The sequence below is a fragment of the Xyrauchen texanus genome, chromosome 4, assembly GCF_025860055.1.
Source record: "Xyrauchen texanus isolate HMW12.3.18 chromosome 4, RBS_HiC_50CHRs, whole genome shotgun sequence".
Taxonomy (NCBI): Eukaryota; Metazoa; Chordata; class Actinopteri; order Cypriniformes; family Catostomidae; genus Xyrauchen; species Xyrauchen texanus.
Window position 1 is genome coordinate 49,157,903 of NC_068279.1, and position 24,487 is coordinate 49,182,389.

Consider the following 24,487-nt stretch of genomic DNA (forward strand, 5'->3'; position numbering starts at 1 on the left):
CCACTTGCTAAACAAAATAGGTGTAATTTTAAAGCCTAAAATCTGGACTTTACAATGCACATAGCTGATCCTACCAATCCTGAAATAATTATTTTTAATTTGCTGACAAATTAGAACTTTTTCATTCCCATCGTTTGCAAATTTATGATCACAACAATTATATTCAGAGTTGGTAAAACCATAAAAAAGTTGAGACAGCCATGTGTTATATATCGTTGGAAAGGTCTCAGTTAGTAGAATGCAATGTGTACATTTGTTTCAGTAAGAGGCCAAACTGCAGTGTGTATTAGAGTATGAAATTGACACTGACACACATAAATATATTAAACAGAAGTGTCTTTATCATGTTTATGCCTTATTACTTCCCGAAACATACATATAATATAAACAATGACATATAATAACTTATATCAGACTATTCAGATTCAAACAAGCCCAAAAACAGCACAATATGATGAGTAGATCTTGAAATATTCCTCAAAGAGTGCACATTGAAAGATGACACACAAGAGGGCACTCATTGTGAGCTTGTATTTGTATGTGTGTTTGTCTGTGTGTGTGTGTGTGTGTGTGTGTGTGTGTGTGTGTGTGTGTGTGTGTGTGTGTGTATGTGCACATGTCAAAGGACTTTGTGTGTGTAAATGTATGTGGATACACGTGCTCATCTAAAGGATTGGGGTGCTCCTGAACACTTAATATTTCTGTATTTTGTAGTCTAATCCATTCATTTCTAATGGCCGGTCATTTTTGACCGGGAACACAACAAAGTGTAACAAAGTGAATTAATACCAATAAAATTCAAAGAAAATGGTCACATTTTTTGTGTGTTTTCAGATACCATATGTGAACAAAGTCAAGGAATTTTATTCCAATTGAATTAAGTAAAAAAATAAATGTGTATGGTCAAAACGAACAAAACACAACATAAGGGTTAATAATATTTAAAATATATATATATAATTTTTTCGAGTCTTCATTTTTCTGAACCAAGACATTTAATTTCCACAAATGTATTAATGTCTCAAATCTGGTGAAAATGACATTTTTAAGCATTTTTTTTATATATATAAATGGCAGGCATTTCACACATTTTGCATAATTTGATAGAATTACAGTTTGATTAGAAATATTGCAGAATAAAATATTCTGTTCACAAGACATTTGTATTGTGAAATAATAAAATCTATACATACAATATCTCACAAAATTGAGTACACCCCTCACATTTTTGTAAATATTTGATTATATCTTTTCATATGACTACACTGCAGAAATGGCGCTTTGCTACAATGTAAAGCAGTGAGTGTACAGCTTGTATAACAGTGTAAATTTGCTGTCCCCTCAAAATAACTCAACACACAGCCATTAATGTCTAAACCGCTGGCAACAAAAGTGCATACACCCCTAAGTGAAAATGTCCAAATTGGGCCCAATTAGCCATTTTCCCTCCCTGGTGTTATGTGACTTGTTAGTGTTACAAGGTCTCAGGTGTGAATGGGGAGCAGGTGTGTTAAATTTGGTGTCATTGCTCTCACGCTCCTTCAAACTGGTCACTGGAAGTTCCACATGAACTTAGATTTCAAAGAACTCTCTGAGGATCTGAAAAAAAGAATTGTTGCTCTATATAAAGATGGCCTAGGCTATAAGAAGATTGCCAAGACCCTGACACTGAGCTGCAGCACGGTAGCCAAGACCATACAGCGGTTTAACAGGACAGGTTCCACTCAGAACAGTCCTCACCATTGTCGACCAAAGAAGTTGAGTGCACGTGCTCAGCGTCATATCCAGAGGTTGTCTTTGGGAAATAGACATATGAGTGCTGCCAGCATTGCTGCAGAGGTTGGGGTGGGGGGTCAGCCTGACAGTGCTCAGACCATACGCCGCACACTGCATCAAATTGGTCTGCATGGCTGTCATCCCAGAAGGAAGCCTCTTCTAAAGATGATGCACAAGAAAGCCCACAAACAGTTTGCTGAAGAAAAGGAGACTAAGGATATGGATTACTGGAACCATGTCCTTTGGTCTGATGTGACCAAGATAAACTTATTTGGTTCAGATGGTGTCAAGCGTGTGTGGCGGAGACCAGGTGAGGAGTACAAAGACAAGTGTGTCTTGCCTACAGTCAAGCATGGTGGTGGGAGTGTCATGGTCTGGGGCTGCATGTGTGCTGCCGGCACTGGGGAGCTACAGTTCATTGAGGGAACCATGAATGCCAACATGTACTGTGACATACTGAAGCAGAGCATGATACCCTCCCTTCAGAGACTGGGCCGCAGGACAGTATTCCAGCATGATAACGACCCCAAACACACCTCCAAGACAACCACTGCCTTGCTAAAGATGCTGAGGGTGAAGGTGATGGACTGGCCAAGCATGTCTCCAGACCTAAACCCTATTGAGCATCTGTGGGGCATTCTCAAACGGAAGGTGGGGGAGCACAAGGTCTCTAACATCCACCAGCTCCGTGAAGTCATCATGGAGGAGTGGAAGAGGACTCGAGTGGCAACCTGTGAAGCTCTGGTGATCTCCATGCCCAAGAGGGTTAAAGCAGTGCTGGAAAATAATGGTGGCCACAGAAATTATTGACACTTTAGGCCAGATTTGGACATTTTCACTTAGGGATGTACTCACTTGTGTGAGATACTGTACATGTCGTTTGAAAAGCAACAAAAATATGTGACCTTCATATCACACATAGATAATACCTGGACTAGTAAAATGCAGTTTATGAGTGCAAAGGGCACACAGATATTTAAAATGCTGCTTTGTGTAGGAACCAGCATGCTGTATGATTTAGCTCAGAATTGTATTTGTTTAAAACTTTATTGAACAGCTCAACTGAAATAAACCTTTATTATCAAAGTAAAAATGTGTCCCATTTAAAATAAACCAATAAAATTTGAATACCACTCAGTTTGACATAATACTATTTCTTTGGGAAATTGATAAGAAAAACTACCTGAACATAACAACTGTTATCAAAGAGTTTTGTTTATTTAAGCATGTGACTGTTAGTATTTGCTTGCCAGTGCCAACCCATTTCTGATGTAATACTTGGCTGGATTGAGAGATGTGGTATTAATCAGTGCTATTGTGTTGTTGTATTTAGTCTAAACTGCTGTCTCATAATGACAGTGAACAGGACATTCCTAGCCTGTTTTAAAAATCGTAATTTATGTGAGTCATGGTGAATAACCTGAGAAGAACCAGAGTCATTGTGAATTTAGCAGAACATTTGAGTATGCAAATTGCAAGTGCTAAAATAATATGACACAACAGATTTTACTAAGAAAAATCATGTACTATAATCCTGTAAGTGCTGTGTGTGTGAGTGTGTGTGCACACAGTCACCATACAATACGCCAACTTAAAACACAATCAATATACAATTATATGAAATTAGTTCTCAAAGCATTTGAGTGAATCTCACAAAATTGTCAAGAACTTTTTTTTTCAGAAAAATTTCATCCCTGAAATAACAATAATAAAAATAAATAAAAAATAAAATACATTTTGCAAAAATAAAATGAAGCTGCAATGCAAAAAGAAATCTTTCCACATTATTGTAAAGCATACTGTATGTACCCTAATTTGTGTGACCTTAATTATCCTACAAATTAACTTCATCTTCTATATGCAGAATATAATTTCTTATTTTTTTTTTCTTCTATGACAAAATAAAACACTCATGACTTATCCACCAAGTAATATATCTTCAGGAAACAATACTGTCCTTACAATTAGCCCCATATTAGACATGGAATGTGCTAATAGGCCTGCAGAATTTACTATCTTTGAACTTTGGTTCACTTGACAGAAGACATGCATACAGCTTGATTCAAAAAAGCATCTTGTTATGTAATTGAACATTAAGTGTTTTGATGTTTCGATGTCTAAGGTTATTATCTAAGGCTAAAGACCTGGATTATTATTTCATTGACATTGTTATCTAGTGTCCATCTAGTAAATATAAATGTATTTACTCGCTGAGTAAAGCAAAAAGAAAACACTTAAATTATGAGAGATTTGTACCTCCTCATTATTCATGAGAACGTGTAGCACAATCAATGGCAATGGCTCAACCAATCGTGTGAGTTTGGGCGGGACTTATGGGGGGAGTGTTCGGGAAACCTGTTTGAAACTAACTTTATTTTTGCAATAACGTTTGCTGCCACCGGTGACAGAAATGACACACTTCACCTTGTAGGTACCTGTAAGGGATTACACTGTGGTTGTGAGGCTGCCATATTTGAGGGTGTGATAATGTAATGTTCAAATATGGTTTAATTTCAGATCAATATCAAAGCTTTAGTCAATTTTGGACAGTACATTTTCTTCAGTTACGAGTCCTTCTTCAGCACTGACTCATTATTGACATCACAGTTTCTCCCTTTAGTTTTTTAATAGTTAATATTTCAGCTCTGTAGATCCATACAATACAAGTCAATAGGGTCCAAAACTTTGAAGATCCAAAAAGCACATACAGGCAGCATAAAAGTAATCCATGCGACTCCAGTGGTTAAATGTCTTCAGGAGCGATATAATAGATGTGGGTGAAAACCAGATCAATATTCAAGTTATTTTTACTATATATGCTCCTCCCAGAGAGTCGATATGCAGGAAGAATGTGAATCACCAAAAACAAAAGGAGGAGGATGTGGAAGTAAAAGTGAAAGTGGAGATTTAGAGTTAAAAAACTGACTTAAATATTGTTCTGTTTCTCACCCACACCTATTATATCACTTCTGAAGATATGGATTTAACCACTGGAGTCATATGGATTACTTTTATGCTGCATTTATGTGCTTTTTGGATCTTCAAAGTTTTGGACCATGTTGACTTGAATTGAATGGACCTACGGAGCTGAAATATTCTTCGAAAAATCTTTTGTGTTCTGCAGATGATAGAAAGTCATACACACATATGATGGCATGAACATGATAATTTAAATTTTTAGGTGAACTATACAATTAAAATAACATATTTTCAAGTGTTCATTGTTATCATCACAAGTTGCATAAGAGTGGGTGTCCACATGGATTTTATATTCATATGGTAGCACTTACATACCAAGTTACACACACACGCGCGCGATAATAGTACGGTACTATTTGGTAAGTGTAGTCCTTTATGTGTGTGTGTGAGACCGTAAATGTTTATGATGTTATGATAATGGATGATTATGTTTTCAAGGGTTTCCGAAGGGTTGTTATCGTCAGAAGTTGCGCAAGAATGTGACATGGATGTAATCTTATGGTATTTACTACAGGACACGCTACACAATAAGACAGTATTACCATGGTGGGCTACATGATAATTATTTTTTAATACAATGGTACTTTTTTATTAATGTAGGCCTAGCAATAGTTTGTAATATGAAAACGTTTGCACATTCCTACATTCATAACATGGACAGTATTGTAAATCTTTCAATTTAATATGTATAAAAAAAAACTTAAATACTTTTTGTTCGTGTAGGCTAGTAACCCAATAGTCTTTTAAAATAGCAGCGTGTGTAAAACTGTATCTTTTTACGGATAGTGATGTTTTCAAGTGTTGTGGTCGCCTGCAGTTGCGCAAGAGCGTGTGCTCTTATTGATCTCTCCAATGGCGCAATCGCTGGTAACTTTACGTCATTCATGACACATTACCATACTGTCACACAGATCTTTGGGCTGTACCTCCCTCCACGCCACATGGTTTGGCCCTATCACCTGAGAGAACGAATGAAGGCAGTCGGCTCATGACGCGAGGAGGGCCGCTCCATAAATACTATCACGAGACTGCGAGTCGTCCTGCGCTTGCATTGAGCCGACCTGAAGCCAGACAACAACAGAGAAACTAAAAATGATGAACGGAGAGATAAACGGTTACCACTCACTTATTGAGGAGGACTGCTTCTTGTTTACATCGGAATCAGTTGGAGAAGGACATCCAGGTAAAAAGTCTAGAGCCAAACTTTGGGTGATGATGCCCATTACATAACATCGCATCTTGTCCCCCCCCTTATAATTGCAGTTGTTTATTCAAGAATATACGTTTTTCCTGCTTATATATTTTTATATGATATATTTAACATTTGCTTTGATTTGTTTGTGTATAGGTTAGTAACTTTTTTGTATTTAAAACACGATATTTTAGGCCTACTGATTCTATGGCTCTGCAGTGAGCTGTCACTTCAAGCGCGCAATGCTGATTTTAGTTGAAGCGATGTAGTTTTGTCGCGCCGCGCCGATCGCTCTCAGTGTGTCCTCCAAAGCGTTTCTTGCCAGGCGCTCTTCTGAAAACGCCCAGCTGGGAGCGCTCGAGAGCGCGTTGGAGGCGCGAGACGCTTTGGTTGCTATGATACGGAATATCTAATTTCGCAGATAGTTTGTGTTATCAACAAGTTCTGAATATAAAAATGTCGGCACAAGGAAGAGTACGTGCTCTTACGCCAATTTGCCCGTAAATATGATGTTCAAACGCAAATAATGTTAATTCCCAAGTTGAAGTACCTCAGTAGACGAGTGAGTATATAATGTGTATAATTATATTAATATATAATTAAAATAAAGTATTAGACTAAATGTACACATGTAAAATCTATTTTTTTTTCTCTTTACATCATATCTCCTAAATTTTACCTCATACATTCCCTTTTAAAGGGACTTTGTTCCCATCTCACTCAAAGTACTCGCGCTTGTTAAAGAGTGGCGTGCTGTCATAGCAACCATTATACGTTCCGTTTGTCCTGAAGGCTTTAAACGAGGCTTGTTTAAAGGAGGACACTCGGTATTGGCTAGTTGATTTTACGAACGTTCCATGATTGTCAGACGTCACTGGTGGGCGATGGTATTTCCGGTCTAACGCTACGTTAGGTTCATCGACGACGCCGGTAACTGTCAGGTAAGACTAGGACCAGATAAACATGGCTTTCTACACCAGATCCCTTCAACATCTGCCAAGGATAACGATAAATGACTTACACCGAATAATTCAAGCGTCATCATCGGCTCCCAAGAGCAAGAGGGAAAAGGGTTTCAAGATATACGTCTCTTCATTCATTGACAATTATGAAGGTAAGTTATGCTATGTCTTTAGCTAGCTGTAGCCCTAACGTTAGCGATGATGCTAGGTGACGTTAGGCTAGAAAGTAACCTTTACAAAATACTTATTAAACGATTAATTTTAGTTGTTGGTCACATGTGGTTTATTATATGTTCATTTTACTATCTGACACTGAATAAATGTATGGGCGTTTCTTCAACAAGGGGCACTTTTAGGTTTGTGAAGTTGAATAAAAAAACTTGTTCAAAAGTCACGTAACACCGTCTCATAAGTTTAAATAATTTGTCTAGTTTTAAGGTCTGTAAGAGGACAAACTTAGATTACAAGAGAAGTTATGAGACTGTGTTAGTCTCATAACTAAGAAGTTATGAGTTATTCTGTTTTTAGATAACAGCAGTGAAATGTCATTTCCACCACATCTCAATGCTGTTATTTAAAAACAGAATAACTTATGTCAGTCAAGAATTGTCTAGGATCATTTTTGTAACTAGTTTTATCAGTTTTTCCACAATGTACAATAATTATACATTTGTCAATGAGATAAATTAACTGCCCTAAGGACCAAACGGTGAACAGTACACCTGTCACACTCTGAAATGTAATACTGGTTTGGGCAAGAGCTTATTAGAAAATAAATGACTTGCATTTTTATATTAAGTAGAGCATGATCTCGTAAATTGTGGATACATTTTTAATGTGTGATGAGAACTTTTTAAATATTTTTTAAAAATGTGGGTGGTGATGGAAATGACAATGAATTAATGTGAATGTAGAGAAACAGTGGAGATGTTTATTAGAAAAACAATTAAACTCATCACACTCAGTAAACTCAATTCACAAAGCCATTAAACATAACCACAACTGTTCTTAGTGTAGTGCTGAGTTTGATGTATATATACAACTGATTTGTCTCACAGATGAACGGTTACAGTGCATACTGTAAATAACTGACACAACTTATGGCAAGGCAAAAATATAAGCAATAAATGATGCAACAAAATTGAATTTTCATTCATCTAAATGAAATCAATTAATATAAAAGTATAATTTAGAAATAAAAATAATATTATAATCTAAATATAAAAAGTATTGTAATGTATTATAATATTATAATATAAAAAGTATTACACAAATCTACTCTTGCAATCCATATCAATTGTACTTTGGTCATATTTTTAAAAATGACATTTTTGGTTACAAAGTACATAAAAGTGCCCATAGTCTAAGAATCACCCATATACTAATGACTTGTGTTGTTCAGTTACATGTATTGACAGTATTTGGTTATCCCCAGTATCAAGTAAAGACAGACAGGGAGAGTCAGCATCTGTGCTACCTGTCATAGATCTTTGAGGAAACATGAGAAACCTCACACCATCAGAGTAGGATGAAAGACAGTTCAGTTGTTCGTCTGATCCAACCAGTTCTGTTCCAGTTATTTTCTGGGGCTTCAATTTGGCAATGATGGGTTAAACTGGCAAACAAATGTATAATTACCTAAACAAGTTGAACATCTTAGACAACTATCTAGCTAGCCAAACGTTTGAAGTAGGTAACACTATGATGACACTTGCCTGCCCTATTAGTGTTCTAGTAGACCTACCATTCCTATATGAAACCCCAGAGGCTGGTTGTTGAGACAGTTGCTTTGCTGTTTATATTGTGTTGTGTTTAACTAACTTACTTTCTTACTAACCCTAAAGTAACCTCATTCTCTAACTCATAGTAGCTAACTTGAAAAATAATGCAAAATGCACTTTTGACTTTGAGATATCTGATCAGTTTGTGATCTCTGCTGATTATAACACACTTTTTTGTTTTTTAAAAGATTGTCCTTGAAGACTCCACCCCTGTTCAGCTCTATGAGGTTGAGTGCTCCTGTGTGGCTGGCAGAGCCTTATGCAATCATAATGTTGCATTACTGTATCAGACTGTACAAAACATGTGTTTGTGTGAAAATCAATGTAAATAGTTCTCTTTAAGAAATGCACATGTATATACATAAACAACAAGCCTATACAAGATACCTTTTGTTATTATGAATTCAGTATTAGTAGTTATTAGATTACATTAAATTTTATTGTCATTTAGCAGAGTACAGGTACAGAGCCAATGAAATGCAGTTGACATCCAACCAGAAGTGCAAAGAAGCATTAAAGTACTGTTTAGTACTGTATTATGTGCAGTTATGTGGACTAGTTATCTACAAACTCATAACTCATACAAAATGTCAAACGTTGCATCACAATGTTACAATTATAGGAGCCATGTTATTGTTGAGTGTAGTATGACAGCTTGTGTCTTTGTATAATAAATGTCTGAATTAACTCATGTATTTGTGTTCCTCCTGGCAGTGTAAAAGACAATAAATGACAAATGTAAACATTGTCAATATTTCAGACAATTTTCTGAAAGGTATATCACAAGATACAAAAAACAAACAGCATAGTAAATTACAAAATATATAAGCAGTATATGGAAGCTCATAGAGAAAAATACAGTCCTTGGCGCTGGTAAACAAAAATTGTTCCACTCAAAAAGACATGGCACAGCTCCTTGAACAAGTTTTCGGCGTCCTGTGGTTGTTATGATGAAATCTTCTAGCTTAAAATGTCGACTGCATACCCGGGTGTTATCGGTAGGAGTGAAGTTCTCGCGTCTTATCTTGACTAGCCACTGAGCTCGTACCTCAGGCTGATGCGAAAAACGATGAAAACTTCAGAATTATACCTCGATGAAACGGCACATCGAGGAACACTACAATGTAATTTAGAGTTGCCAATTTGATACTGATATGTAAGACGTCTCTTATTTACTGTTAACATTTTACATACGGTAATCACTGATAGCTTGCCACTCACTCTTCCACAACATCTACATCGGAAATACCGGTAGTAACCTAAACCGGAAGTCCCCCCGCCCACCACACAGATTTCGAACGTTCGTCGCGTCACCTGTGCGCATAGCGAATACTGCAGCCTTCAAAGAACGCGACCTCAGGTTCTAGCTTGCATTCAACTGTGCTGTACAAGGGAGCGTTCACACCAGATTGGAACAGAACAAAGGTGTCATGAGAATCGTTTTTAAAAGTTTAAAGAGTTTAACTGAACGAACAAAGAACACAAATTAACACACACGCACGCGCATACACGCACACACAGAGAGTGTGAGAGAGGGAGAGAAAGAGATGCGATGCAAAGAGGCATATAGACCAAGTGCAGATGGAAGGCAAGAGAGCATTCTGTGTGAATGGTCCCCACCCCCCCTGGAATTTATGTCCCTGGTAACAGTTCTAGTAAAAATACTATTTGCCTTCTCATGTACTCTCCCTTATGTCATCTCAAACTCATGATGTTCTTTCCTTTGCGAAACACACACACAAATATATTTTAATGGACATACAGTGCATCCGGAAAGTATTCACAACGCCTTATTCCAAAATGGATTAAATTCATTATTTTCCTCCAAATTCTACAAACAATACCACATAATGACAATGTGAAATAAGTTTGATTGAAATCTTTGCAAATTTATTAAAAATAAAAACCAAAAAAATCTAAATGTACATAAGTATTCATGCCACTCAAAATTGAGCTCAGGTGCATCCTACAACTTGGAGTCCACCTGTGATAAATTCAGTTGATTGGACATGATTTGGAAAGGCACACACCTGTCTATATGAGGTCCCACAGTTAACAGTGCATGTCAGAGCACAAACCAAGCCATGAAGTCCAAGGAATTGTCTGTAGACCTCCGAGACAGGATTGTATCGAGGCACAGATCTGGGGAAGGGCACAGAATTTCTGCAGCATTGAAGGTCCCAATGAGCACAGTGCCCTCCATCATCTGTAAATGGAAGTTTGGAACCACCAGGACTCTTCCTAGAGCTGGCCGCCCGGCCAAACTGAGCAATCGGGGGAGAAGGGCCTTAGTCAGGGAGGTAACCAAGAACCCAATAGTCACTCTGACAGAGCTCCAGCATTTCTCTGTGGAGAGAGGAGTACCTTCCAGAAGAACAACCATCTCTGCAGCACTCCACCAATCAGGCCTGTATGCTAGAGTGGCCAGACAGAAGCCACTCCTCAGCAAAAGGCACACGACAGCCCGTCTGGAGTTTGCTAAAAGGCACCTGAAGGACTTTCAGACCATGAGAAACAAAAGATTGATCTCTTTGGCCTGAATGGCAAGCGTCATGTCTGGAGGAAACCAGGCACCGCTCATCACCTGGCCAATACCATCCCTAGAGTGAAGCATGGTGGTGGCAGCATCATGCTGTGGGGATGTTTTTCAGCGGCAGGAACTGGGAGACTAGTCAGGATTGAGGGAAAGATGAATGCAGCAATGTACAGAGACATTCTTGATGAAAACCTGCTCCAGAGCGCACTGGACCTCAGACTGGGGAGAAGGTTCATCTTCCAACAGGACAACGACCCTAAGCACACAGCCAAGGTAACAAAAGTGTGGCTACAGGACAACTCTGTGAATGTCCTTGAGTGGCCCAGCCAGAGGCCAGTTTTGAACCTGATTGAACATCTACGGAGAGATCTAAAAATGGCTGTTCACCGATGCTCCCCATCCAACCTGACGTAGCTTGAGAGGTCCTGCAAAAAAGAATGGGAGAAACTGCCCAAAAATGGGTGTGCAAAGCTTGTAGCATCATACACAAAAAGACTTGAGGCTGTAATTGGTGTCAAAGAAGCTTCAACAAAGTTGAGCAAAGGCTGTGAATACTTACGTATATGTGATTCTTTATTGTTTTGTTTTTTATTTTTAATACATTTACAAAGATTTCAAACAAACTTCTTTCACATTGTCATTATGGGGTATTTTTTGTAGAATTGAGGAAAATAATGAATTTAATCCATTTTGGAATAAGGTTGTAACATAAAATGTGGAAAAAGTGAAGTGCTGTGAATACTTTCCAGATGCACTGTATGATGTCTGTTTATCCTCATAGTGCAAGTGTATGGTGACCAAATGTTCAAGCTTCAAAACAGGACAGCGTAAAGATGAACCATAAGACTCCAGTGTTTTAATCCAAAGTTTTTTTAAGCGATCTAATCGATTTTGTATAAGTATATATCGAATTGCAACTCTTTTTCACTAAGTCTTGACATCAACCGTCTCCTTGGCGATTATACACTTAATGGTGCCAACTAGAACTCTGCACATGCGTCAAGCACTAGGAAGTGTAATCAGCCATGAAATCACGATCGTACCTAGAGACTGCAAAGGCAAGATCTGTAGTGAAACAGGAGTTATATTTTTCCATTTATAGTTTACATAATATCTCCTTTAAATATCTTTGTTTTTGTTCCACGGAAGAAAGAAAGAAAGTCATATGAGTTTGAAACAACACAAGGGTGAATAAATGATGAGAGAATTATCATTTTTGGGACAACTATTCCTTTAAATACTCTGTATATCTTATGCATAAAGTGCAACATTTTGGACTACCATGATGGTAATACCATGATATTCTTTGAAGTATATTAAAGCACAATGTAAATATCATAGTTTATGAATAGGGTAATCATACAGTTGCTCTATGGAATTACCATCTGATACATCACTGTGCCATAACCACAGTACTTTTTTGTAAAGGAGACATCTTGATATTATAATGGCACTTGTGTTGTTTGTTTATTGTCCCTTTAAAGCATTCAGATGAATATTAATATTTAATTGTACAGATAAGATATGTGACCAAATCAGTGATGCTGTGCTGGACGCTCACCTGAAGCAAGACCCTGAAGCAAAAGTAGCTTGTGGTATGTATTTTTCTGCATTCTTGGTTGTGTCTGGCAATGTCTGCTTCACTTTTCAATCATGAAATCATTGAGTTTGAGCTTGCCTTCCAGAGTCCTGAGTACATTGTATGCTCTTTACCTAGAAACTGTAGCAAAGACTGGAATGATCTTGCTGGCAGGAGAGGTGACGTCCCGTGCGATTGTAGACTATCAGAAGGTGGTCCGTGACACTATTAAACACATTGGATATGACGACTCATCCAAGGGTTGGTTTGACAGTACATCATTTACAGTATATTGCTTCTAGCTACTGTAATTTTACTACTGCTAGATAACATACAAATGGACTAAAACTGTAATTGAAAACTAAGTATTTTATAGATGTAGATCAGCTAAATGGACCACAAACTAGACATTAACTGGTCTCGAATCCTCTCCTGTATCGACAGGCTTTGATTATAAGACCTGTAATGTCCTGGTGGCTCTGGAACAGCAGTCCCCAGACATTGCCCAGGGCGTGCATTTGGACCGCAGTGAAGAGAACATTGGAGCGGGTGACCAGGTAAGCCAGTTCAATGACAAACTAAGACAAGTAATATTATTTAAATATTATGATTATTATCATAATATATATATATATATATATATATATATGTATATATATATCTTTATCAAAAAGATTTTAACCCTTAAAAAATATTTTTTACATTTACAAACTTATTTGAATGATAATAAAAACTTTTATAAAATAAAGAGCAATTAACATTGAGCTAAAATATTAATACAAATTAATTCAAAATAATAAAAGATAATTAATTAATACCTAATTTAAGTAATTTTTAAGATTGATTAAAATATTATGTTTTATTAAAATTGAATAAATATTTATAACTCCGAAGTGTCACATCCAAATCAAACTAGACCAAAGATCTAAATCTTTAAATTCTATCTATCTATATATATATTTATATATGAATATTTTTGCTGTGTGTCATGATATATATATATATATATGGGGCGGGCGATATGACCAAAATCCTATATCACGATATGAGTAATGTAACGATATATAGCACGATATAGTAAATTTTATCAGACAGTGAGTGAATGAAATACTTCTATTCTGATTTGGCAACTCAGCGCCCTCCTCCTCGTCACAACATGTTACCAGATAATGACTGTTGTAGCAGCTGCTGTCATTTGGAACTATGATTGTATCTTATTGCATGAATATATACATTTGCTCAAAACATGTTACTAATTAAACGTGACGGCATTTAAATGCTCAAAGAGTCTCTATACAGTGCAAGAAATACAACAACACAACCATTTTCAGTTTCAACCCATTATTAGATACTTTAATAATTGCCAACAGTAGTTGTTAATTACTATTAACAATTGCACAGAAATAACGATTTTTAGGAGACACTACCATGTTTTTGATTATACAGTACAAAGGCATTTTGTTATGCTTTATTAGAGATAAAAAAATGAATTAGAAAGAAAAAATGCATCAATGTGGAATACATTATGAAGACAATTCCATAATTAAACTGAAGATGGAGTGGTAATCTACACATACATGCTATTAGTTCTGTTAGTTTTAGCTTTCCCGAATTGCTTTTGTACTCTGCGTAAAAAATTTACATGAATGTGCATTTGCTTTTGTTTTGTTATGTTTTTGTGATGTTAATTCACAAACATATCTCTGATCCATTGCATACATGGATGGCACTGGTTTGTAATGCCAAAAAATCATGTTGATTCTCAAATTTTGATCCTTTAAGTTAGTTTTATTTAATGCATTTAAGGAACATTGTCAAAATGGTTCAAGCCTATAGGACAGAAGTAATCCAAAAGCAATCAGACTAGATTACTAGATTACATAACTGACAACAATTTTTGTCATTTAATATGTAATCAGTAACAGATTACTATTCAAAAGTAATCTACCCAGCACCGTGTGTATGTTCTAGCCATTCAAAGTGTTTTGTTCTTCTTCAAGGGTATAATGTTCGGATATGCCACTGATGAAACCGAGGAATGCATGCCACTCACTATTGTACTTGCCCACAAGCTCAATGCCAAGATGGCTGAACTGTGCCGTAATGGCACCCTGCCTTGGCTCCGCCCAGACTCCAAGACTCAGGTGTGCTGAACTGCAGCAATGCACGCTACCAAATTGATTCCTGCTAAATTGTGTTTGTATTTGTTCATGCAGTTTAAGTGTTAGTTGTGGATTTAAGATGTTAATTTGTGTTTAAAACAAGTCCAAACATTGAATTTGCATAAATTAAATGTAGCCTCTGGAGGTAACAAACCTCAGTACTTGAGGTCCTATAGAGTTACATTCAGATGTCTGTGCTACTAAGTCATATGTGTTTTTATTGAGGTAGCAAGTCATAAAAATACCAACAGTTTAACTAATTTTACCTCACTTGCTCAGCAAGGCTCTCTTCAAATTTTCCCTACCTTAACAGCAGTTGACAAAACAAATTGACTATAAAGTAGAAAGAGACCCTTACTTCAATGCTTGTGTTACCTATTGCACACATTTCGGAATGCAACAAAGTGTGAAATCGATCTTGCATAGCTACTAGTGTTGGTGTTCAAGTAATTGTGGTGGCTCAGTGGTTGAGGCTCAGGGTTAGTGACCGGAAGTTCGGGGGTTCAAGCCCCAGCACCACCAAGATGCCACTGTTGGGCCCTTGAGCAAGGCACTTAACTCCCAGGTTGCTCTGGGGGGATTGTCCCTGTAATAAGTGCACTGTAAGTTGCTTTGGATAAAAGTGTCTGCCAAATGCATAAATGTAAATTGTGGAGAGACTGTTTTAGGTCTGAGGCTTTCAAACGATATCTGGTCCTTGATTACAATATATTTACTTTAACCATCTTTCATTTTCTGACAATGTAATGACTGTGTTTCTCCAAATTTAAACAGGTTACTGTGCAGTACAGACAGGAACGTGGTGCCATGCTGCCAGTCCGTGTTCACACTGTTGTGGTATCTGTACAGCACGATGAAGACATCTGTCTGGATGAAATGCGTGATGCGCTTAAAGATAAAGTAATCAAAGCTGTGGTTCCCAGTATGTATCTGGATGACGATACCATCTACCACTTACAGCCCAGTGGTCGCTTTGTCATTGGAGGCCCTCAGGTAGTTACCATATTTGCATTTGTTGGTGACTTACTATGACAACTAGTTAGACTGTTTTATCTTATTTCACTAAAAGGTGTATTCATTTAGTGATTACGTGATTAACACGTGATTTTTAATTTATACTTTTTTCCTTTACACTGTAATCGAATGAATGTAATCTTCTGCTACACTTAGGGTGATGCTGGCCTGACTGGTCGTAAGATTATTGTCGATACCTACGGAGGCTGGGGCGCCCACGGTGGAGGAGCGTTCTCTGGAAAGGACTACACTAAAGTGGACCGATCGGCTGCATATGCTGCCCGCTGGGTGGCCAAGTCTCTAGTAAAGGCTAAACTGTGCAGGCGTGTTCTTGTGCAGGTATGCAGATATTTTGCATTATGCAGTGCAAGTACGATTCATTCACTCTTAAAGTTTATAATTTTTTTTATATTTATTAGCGATGTTTCCACTGCAAAAAATTATTTTTTGTCTTGTTTTCCTGTAAAATTATCTTAACATTCTTAAAACATGATTTAATTACTTGTGAAACTGAATCTGAATGTTGTGAAATTTAGACTTAATCTGCCAATGGGGCAAGAAAAATAAACTTGTTTTCCCTTTGAATAAAGTTTTTTTTTACCCTATTGGAAAACTTTTAAATTTTTTCAAACTTTTTAAAACTATTTTGTTTTAAGCATAAATCTCACTAAATTCAGTTAGATTTATCTCAAAACAAAAAGACTTAAAATCTTATGCCTGTCAATTAAATAAATCCTGTTTAAGTTTAGATATTTGTATTCAATTTACAAATGTAATATATGCGAAAAAATTGGAATATCTCAAAAGCAATTTGCGAATATAGCAGCGTTTCCATCCCGTGCGTTTAAGAGAACAAAAATGGCACTTCCAGGCAGTGTTAGGTAAGTTACTAAAAAAAGTAATCCATTACTAATTATGTCTCTAAAATTGTCAAATCAAATTACTTACTGATTACTTACTTGAAAAAGTAATCACATTAATCATTACTTTGTTACTTTCTAAACACCTTTTATGGAAAAAAGTAGGTTTTTGTCCACTCAATTAATTCAAAATAATGTCTACAGGATGCATAAACATGTCTTTCAGCTGTCACAGAAATGCAAACGGATGTACATATGAACATAATTTATGTTTTAAAAGTGTTCTACATAAATAATACTAGAAATATGTATAACTCAAATAATGTACTTTAAAAGTAATTAGCTTAACTGAACATCAGTATCTGTAATGTGATTACAAGAATTTAAAAATGTAATGCTTTTTACTGAAAAATAATTAGATTACAGTTACTAATTTCTTTGTATTCAGATTATATCCATAACTGCATGAGTGGTTATTTGAGTTACCGTCACCTTTCTGTCAGCTCAAACCAATCTGGCCATTCTCCGTTGACCTCTCTCATCAACAATGCATTTCCATCTGCAGAACTGCCCCTCACTGGATGTTTTTCATTTTTGACACCATTTGGAGTAAATTCTAAAGACTGTAGTGTGAAAATCCCAGGAGATCAGTAGTTACAGAAATACTCAAACCAGCCCATCTGGCATCAACAATCATGCCACAGTCAAAATCACTGAGATCACATTTTTCCCCATTCTGATGGTTGATGTGAACATTAACTGAAGCTCCTGACCCATATCTGCATGATTTTATGCATTGCACTGATGCCACATGATTGGCTGATTAGATAATCGCATGAATAAGTAGGTGCACAGTTGTTCCTAATAAAGTGCTTGGTAAATTGCTTGCAGTTTAGAGCACACAGACAAAACACATAAATGTGTAAATAGTAAATGTGTTTCCATTGTAGTTTACGCAAATATCAAGCAAGGGTTTACGTTTTTATGCACTTTGGAGAGTTTATTCGCAACTTGTTGTATTCATCAAGCATTTTTCATGCAATATCCCAAAATTCACAGAAATAATGTGGATGGAATACCAGTTCTTGTTATGCATAGCTAATCATTATTTATATATATTATTATGAATTAGTGTGCTGTGATATGCATGACATATGCTGTTTGCCTTTGAAATGTTACAGGTTTCATATGCAATTGGAGTGGCCCATCCAATTTCCATTTCCATCTTCCACTATGGCACATCCCAAAAGAGTGAACAGGAACTGCTTCAGGTTGTCAAGAAGAACTTTGATCTTCGTCCAGGAGTCATTGTGAGGTAACGTCTACTCTCTGGATAACTCTTCTTTAGACATCGTCTTCACACTTTGTTTGGAGTGTTGCTTTTGTGATTGAAGCATTTCATATTTCTTTCAGCTTTATGTTCCAACTTACACAGTGGAGTGAACCATTCCTGTTACTTCTTCCATTTTGTCTGTGCTTCCCTATTCTTTGGGTTTTTGCATCACTCTGATTCTTTCAGACATAAGATAATAGCACAAGCAAACTCATTTATGATCATAAACTTAAGCTACTAGATATTCTGCTTTGAGATTGTAAACATCTAACAGTGGCATCCCTGAGGTCACGCAAATTAAAAGGAATATTAGTGGTTCTATAGAAGTTAAGCTCAATAGACAGCATTTTTGACATAATGTTGATTACCACAAAATATTTTTTGACTTGCCCCTCCTTTTCTTTAAAAAAGCAAAAATCTGGTCAGCAGTGAGGCACTTTCAATGGAAGTGAATGGGGCCAATTTTTGAACATTAAAATGCTCACTTTCTCAAAAGTTTAGCCACAAGACATAAACAATATGTGTGTAAACATGATTTTAGTTTGATACATTTTCTGTGTAAGTTACTGCCAATTTTACAACTTCATTGCCGTGAAGATGTAATGTTAACAAACCCTAAAATAACTGTAAAAATTACATTTCTTCACATTTCTGCCTTTAAACCCTCCAAAAATTGTCCGCATTCACTTTAAATTTTAAAATAAATAAATTTTTTATAGAAAAAAAGGGATGTTTAAATCATCAACATAATGCCACAAATGCTATCGATTGAGCTTAACTTGTATTGAACCCGGAATATTCCTTTAAGTGACTGGTTCTGTCAAAACCCAAGAAAGATGCCTACATAGGTAGCATTATAAGACATCATAGTCGAGCAAATGCAATAAAAAAGTTGTTTCAAAACTGTAGACGGCCTTTTAAATTATGTTGTCTTATAAGAAACAGGCAGTTTTAGGGCCAGTGGAGGTTCGGGATATACAGAGACCTCTTTGCATACATATGAGACCAGTCTCTTTCAGCTTTCCATAGTCATGCATATTGTGTTCACTTGACAGTTTTATACAGTCGATTCATTGAAAGCTAGTTTAGACATTAGCAGGCTGTTAATACATTAAAATAGTGCTTATGAGGAAAAAATGTCCTTACAAAAAAGAATGTTGTTCTGACAAACTTGCCGCAAATATGTGACTCATTATTTTCACATGCCAGACTAGTTTGCAGCTATTCACCGGTAGTGGGGAACCTGTGGCAAACCTTTGAAGACAATGAAGAGTTTGCCGCAAAAGTTAATTTGCATGTGAAAGTAATGAGTGGGCCGTTTTTTGTAGAGGTTGTGAGTTTTACAAAAAACACAAATATACTGGCTTGTGCCTCAAAGTTTGCAAACTTCTCGAGCACATCTTTATACTACTCTGTTTTCAGGGATATATACTGTAACTACATACTTTGTATTTATTGCATCTGGACGGACAAAGTTGACCAAAACTACAGTTACTAATAACTCACTAAGACAGGTATTTTGACGTTAATGCACCGCTGTAATTATGAGTCATGAATGCTCGCATGTGCACAAATAACCAGCAAAGTCCTTCTAGCAAGTCAGTCCACTGTCGGCCATCTTTGAAATGCTCTCAGGAGGCTATTTACAGTCATGCCAGTGCAGCTCCTGTCTGCTTAAATGGGGGAACACCGAAATCTCAAAAACGGTTGGTCAAGATTACGATTAAAGAACATATTTCAAATCAGCAATAAAATTTGACAATACTGGTATCATAAATTGTGCTTCTTTAACTCATATTACGCATAAAACACCAAATTTTCAAATATCTATCACTGCGTCAGAGTATCCATACTTCCCTACTATATAGTATGCCAAAAACAGTATGCCAATGGAGTATGATGTACGAATCCACAGTATTCATGAAGCAGTAAGTGAGAAGTACCCGGATGACATACTATTTCCGGTGAGATTCTGAAGTGCGGATCGACTGGACACTTTACAATCCCATAATCCCTCAGGAGCTGAGGTGACGTCATGTTCAAAACGCTGAATTTAAAAGAACGGTGGTGAATTGCGTGTCAGGCTGCTCTTCTCAACTGTACATGCTCCATATGCAAAGATAATTAAATGATACTTGTTTAACAAAACCAGAGCAGATAGTTTTCACGGTTGTTGTTCTTGCATCATATATACAGGTCATGAGACAATGCCCATGTCCCCGGAAGAAGTATGTCTGAAATCTATTCATATTACTTGCATGCATACCTAAAAGAACGTACTGTTTTGCCAATAGATAAGTATGTCCTGCATCATTAATTACAGTACATACTGTGATAGTACGTGGTTTTGGATGCAGGGTATTTAAAATATATATTGTATCTAAAAGGTGATTGGCTCTTTTACCTGTAAGGCGGGACTTCCTTTCTATATCCGTTGACCATTGGGTGCTAGAGCTTCTTGGTTGGGTGTTCCAATTTCTCCCATTCATTTTAATAGAAGTGGCTCGTGTCTGCTAAATAGTCTTTGAAACCACGAGAGTAAGTCCTCGTGGTGGCATAGTGACTCAGTTGCCTCCGCATCTGAGACCGTCAACCCACGCATCTTATCACATGGCTTGTTGAGTGCGTTACTGCGGAGACATAGCACATGTGGAGGCTTCACGCCACCCACCGCGGCATCCACGCACAACTCACCATGTGCACCACCGAGAGCGAACCACATTATAGCGACCACAAGGAGGTTACCCCATGTGACTCTACCCTTCCTAGCAACTGGGCCAATTTGGTTGCTTAGAAGACCTGGCTGGAGTCACTCAGCACACCCTGGGATTCGAACTCGTGAACTCCAGGTGAGGTAGTCAGCGTCATTACTCACTGAGCTATCCAGGTCTCCTAATTTTTGAGCTTATTAAAGAATCGACTCCTTAACTAGCAACATGCTTATGTCAAACATTAGTGGTGTTTTCAATGTGTCGCTATAAGCTATTATCATAAGAGCAGTATGCACGGACTGTCCACTTGCATCCCAGTTGTTCTAGACACATGGCCAATGTGTGCGTCATCTGCGCATGTGCCCGCCGTTTACTGCACTAAGGAGTATCACAAAGTAGTGTAATGGGAATGCGTCAAATGTGCCATGACAGTTGTTGATTGAAATAAGAAAATTCGGTGTAACACCCTTGTGGCAAGGCTGAGAAGACAGCGTGTACTTGCGTTGGGTTATGAATTGTGCTCTGACACATTTAATTAAGCAACGACTCTTGAAATCAAAATTGTGTAGCAAGATGCATCTGCGTTTACATACTTGTGAAGATATGTTTGGGCCTTAGTGCTTCACCGTGTCCGAGGCGTACTGACTCGCATAAAACCGAAGTATTTCCAAGCGTTTCCTGCCTTGAAAGATAGCTGCCTATGTAGACATTAGACTACATAGTAGAGAGGCATCTCATTAGGGTTCAGAACAGAGCCAATATTTTTGCTCTGTGAATTTGTTGTACCCTAATAGTGAAAACCTCAATGTGGCTAGCTAGTCTTTGCTATTAGACTTGCTTTCTATTTCATGCTGCAGTTTCCTTCTTCAGGGTGACTAGTGAGCAGCACGTTAAGTCACTGCTTTATCTCTTGTCTGGCTGTCTTGCTGGCTGTGTAACCGTGTGCTTGAAATGTTGTTTACATGCTTTAATGAATAATCCATGGCCAATGTGTTTTAGGGAGCTGGAGCTGAAGAAGCCCATATATCAGAAGACGGCAGCCTATGGTCACTTTGGCCGTGACTGTTTCCCCTGGGAAGTGCCCAGAAAGCTGCACTACTAAACCATTTGTCAAGCTTTTCCTCTCCAGGCCTGTTGGCGTATATTACAGAGATGCCCACATGGCTTATGGAGAGAAGTATTATTTTGGTAAACGAAAGTCCTGCTGGTTTAGCTGCCCATCTTATTTATCAAGACACCCTCATATTTTTCATTACCATTTACAAAACTCTATGTTAAAAATGGGTAATTATGGTCCACTAGCATTAGGGTAAAGCAAATTTATTGCTTAGATTAACATATTTGTTTTAAATGGAAGAATTGTGAACTGGTTGGCCAGTATTAACTAAGGCACCTGGTTTTACACAGTTATATCCAGCCTTTCAACACTGTTTTAAAGCATTCCCTATGACTTTTCACAGTTTTAAACAATGTGCATTATTTATTTGTGCTTTCACTTATGCGTATCTGGTGCAATCTATAACCTGGAGGTCAACTGTTGGGAAGAACAGTTACTCTGTATGTTGATGTATACTTGATTGACAATTCAGTTTTCCTTTCCTAGTGTTCTGTGGTTCCAAAGTGTCCTACAGAAAAACTTTTGGGACCAGCCACAAGGGAATGCTGCAGGACCTGGATATGCAGTGCCATCTATTTTGGCCAACACTATTACATTCATAGATGCTTTATGTCTTTTTTGTTCATTGTTTTTGTCTCTTTCTTCTTCCTTCTTTGAACAGAGAGATTGCAAATTTTGGCTGGTATTGTACAGAGAAAGTAGCCTTGTTTACATGCGCTCTCTCAATCTCTCTACCTTCCTTGATTTTATTTTTTATTTATTTTTAAAAATAAAATGTTTTTCAGTATGTATTTGGGTGTCATTATGTCTTTTTTCTGTTACTCATATTAAAACGTAATAGTCTATTATTTGAAATAGGCTGTGGTATCCCAGGAGATCAGCAGTTCCAGAAATACTCAAACTCATTGCCTCGCACCAGCAATCATGCCACAGTCGAGATAAAAAAAAATCCCCCATTCTGATGGTTGATGTGAACATTGGCTGAAGCTTCTGACCTGTATCTGCATGATTTTATACATCACACTGCTCCCACACAATTGGCTGATTAGATAAACAGGTGAATACATAGGTGAACAGGTGTTCCTAACAAAGTGCTCAGTGAGAGTATATTGTAAGGCTGTATTATCAAAAATAATTTTCTTAGCAAATTATAGTTTAAAATAAATAGCAACAAGTGTAATGTTATAACATTTTTCAAACTCAAATGTGTTGCATCATACAACAGAGTGAGATAACTGGCAGGTCTGGGAACTCCTTTTGATTCAACATTTTTCTGAATTAATTTTAATTATTTGTATTTATTTATTTTTGCATTGTGTGCTCTGAATTCTCTATGTTGGGTGTAAAAATACCACTTGAAAGATCTTCATTAACATTTATCAATGCAAATGGTAATTATGATTGACACAAAATTACATTAATAATATTGATTATGAAAACATTTCATATTATTGACTCACATTTGATGTTAATGTGAAGAACATGCCAGAGCAATGGTCAACTTTTTAAGATTTATGGGCTCCCAGATAGCTTTGTACTCTGGGCCCACAAGCAGTCTGTCACAACATTCTTTTCAATAAACATTACCATTATTAATAAACTTAAACATAAGTGTCATTGCATATTCAATAAGAGGCACTAAAAAAAAACACATTTTAAGTTTGAACAGTTTATTAAAAGAACTAAAATGATTAATTTAGTAAAAGATAAGTAGGCTAAAAGCAACAACAACAAAAATGATCATTTTAATGAGTCATTTAAAAGGTTTTGGACTAGTCTTCCACCGGAAATGTTTGTTTCTTAATCCTTTGTCCTGTCATCAGGCTTTTAAATATCTGAAAAAACAAAAAAATCCCTCTAAAATCAGGGAGATAAGAACAGTATACACTGAAGGAAAACGTCTAGGTTACTATTGTAACCCACGTTCCTTGATGGAGGGAACGAGACGTTATGTTGAATGAAGCGACTCTAGGGGTCTTTCTTGAAGGCCTTGGTTACCTCTGAACTTGAGAAAAGGCCAATGAGATATTGGCAGACAGAATTTGCATGTCCCTCCCCCAGTTATACAGGTATAAATGGAGGGAATCGTGCATCTGTCCATTCAGGTTTTGCACTGAGGAGCCGAGAATGAGGTTTGGCTTTTACAGTGGCTGGGTACTTGTGGGTCCTGTGCTTGTCTGAGCAAACTTAGGCAGTTCAGCACCGGCTGCATGCGCTCGCTTGTGTGGCGCGCTGTCGTTAAAATGGAGTCTAACTCCATGCCAAAAAGAGATGCTCTGAACTGGGGAGAGCTTGCTCTTTTCCCAGTTGACCTGAAGCCCTAGACAGCTGAGGTGCCTGAGCACCTGGTCCCTGTGGGTGCACAGATACTCTCGAGAGTGAGCTAGAATCAGCCAGTCATCTAGGAAATCGAATATGCGGATGCTCACTTCTCTTAGCGGGGCAAGGGCGGCCTCTGCGACCTTTGTGAAGACGCAAGTGGACA

General features: G+C 37.3%; 1 protein-coding gene across 1 annotated transcript; it reads left to right on the top strand.

The window, feature by feature from the left end:
* Positions 1-5,725: 5,725 nt before the first annotated feature.
* LOC127640118 (S-adenosylmethionine synthase-like) lies at positions 5,726-23,509 on the top strand. The gene is made up of 9 exons (XM_052122524.1): positions 5,726-5,938; positions 12,744-12,821; positions 12,944-13,066; positions 13,250-13,362; positions 14,806-14,949; positions 15,742-15,960; positions 16,138-16,320; positions 18,023-18,156; positions 21,885-23,509. The coding sequence occupies exons 1-9, from the start codon at positions 5,848-5,850 to the stop codon at positions 21,985-21,987; spliced, it is 1,188 nt and encodes a 395-aa protein (XP_051978484.1). The 5' UTR covers positions 5,726-5,847; the 3' UTR covers positions 21,988-23,509.
* The last annotated feature ends 978 nt before the right edge of the window (positions 23,510-24,487 follow it).

Coding starts and splice junctions, on each gene's coding strand:
- LOC127640118 (XM_052122524.1), top strand. CDS start 5,848: ATGATGAACGGAGAGATAAACGGTTACCACTCACTTATTGAGGAGGAC. Junction 14,950..15,741: donor GCCCAGACTCCAAGACTCAG/GTGTGCTGAACT, acceptor AAATTTAAACAG/GTTACTGTGCAGTACAGACA. Junction 16,321..18,022: donor GCAGGCGTGTTCTTGTGCAG/GTATGCAGATAT, acceptor GAAATGTTACAG/GTTTCATATGCAATTGGAGT.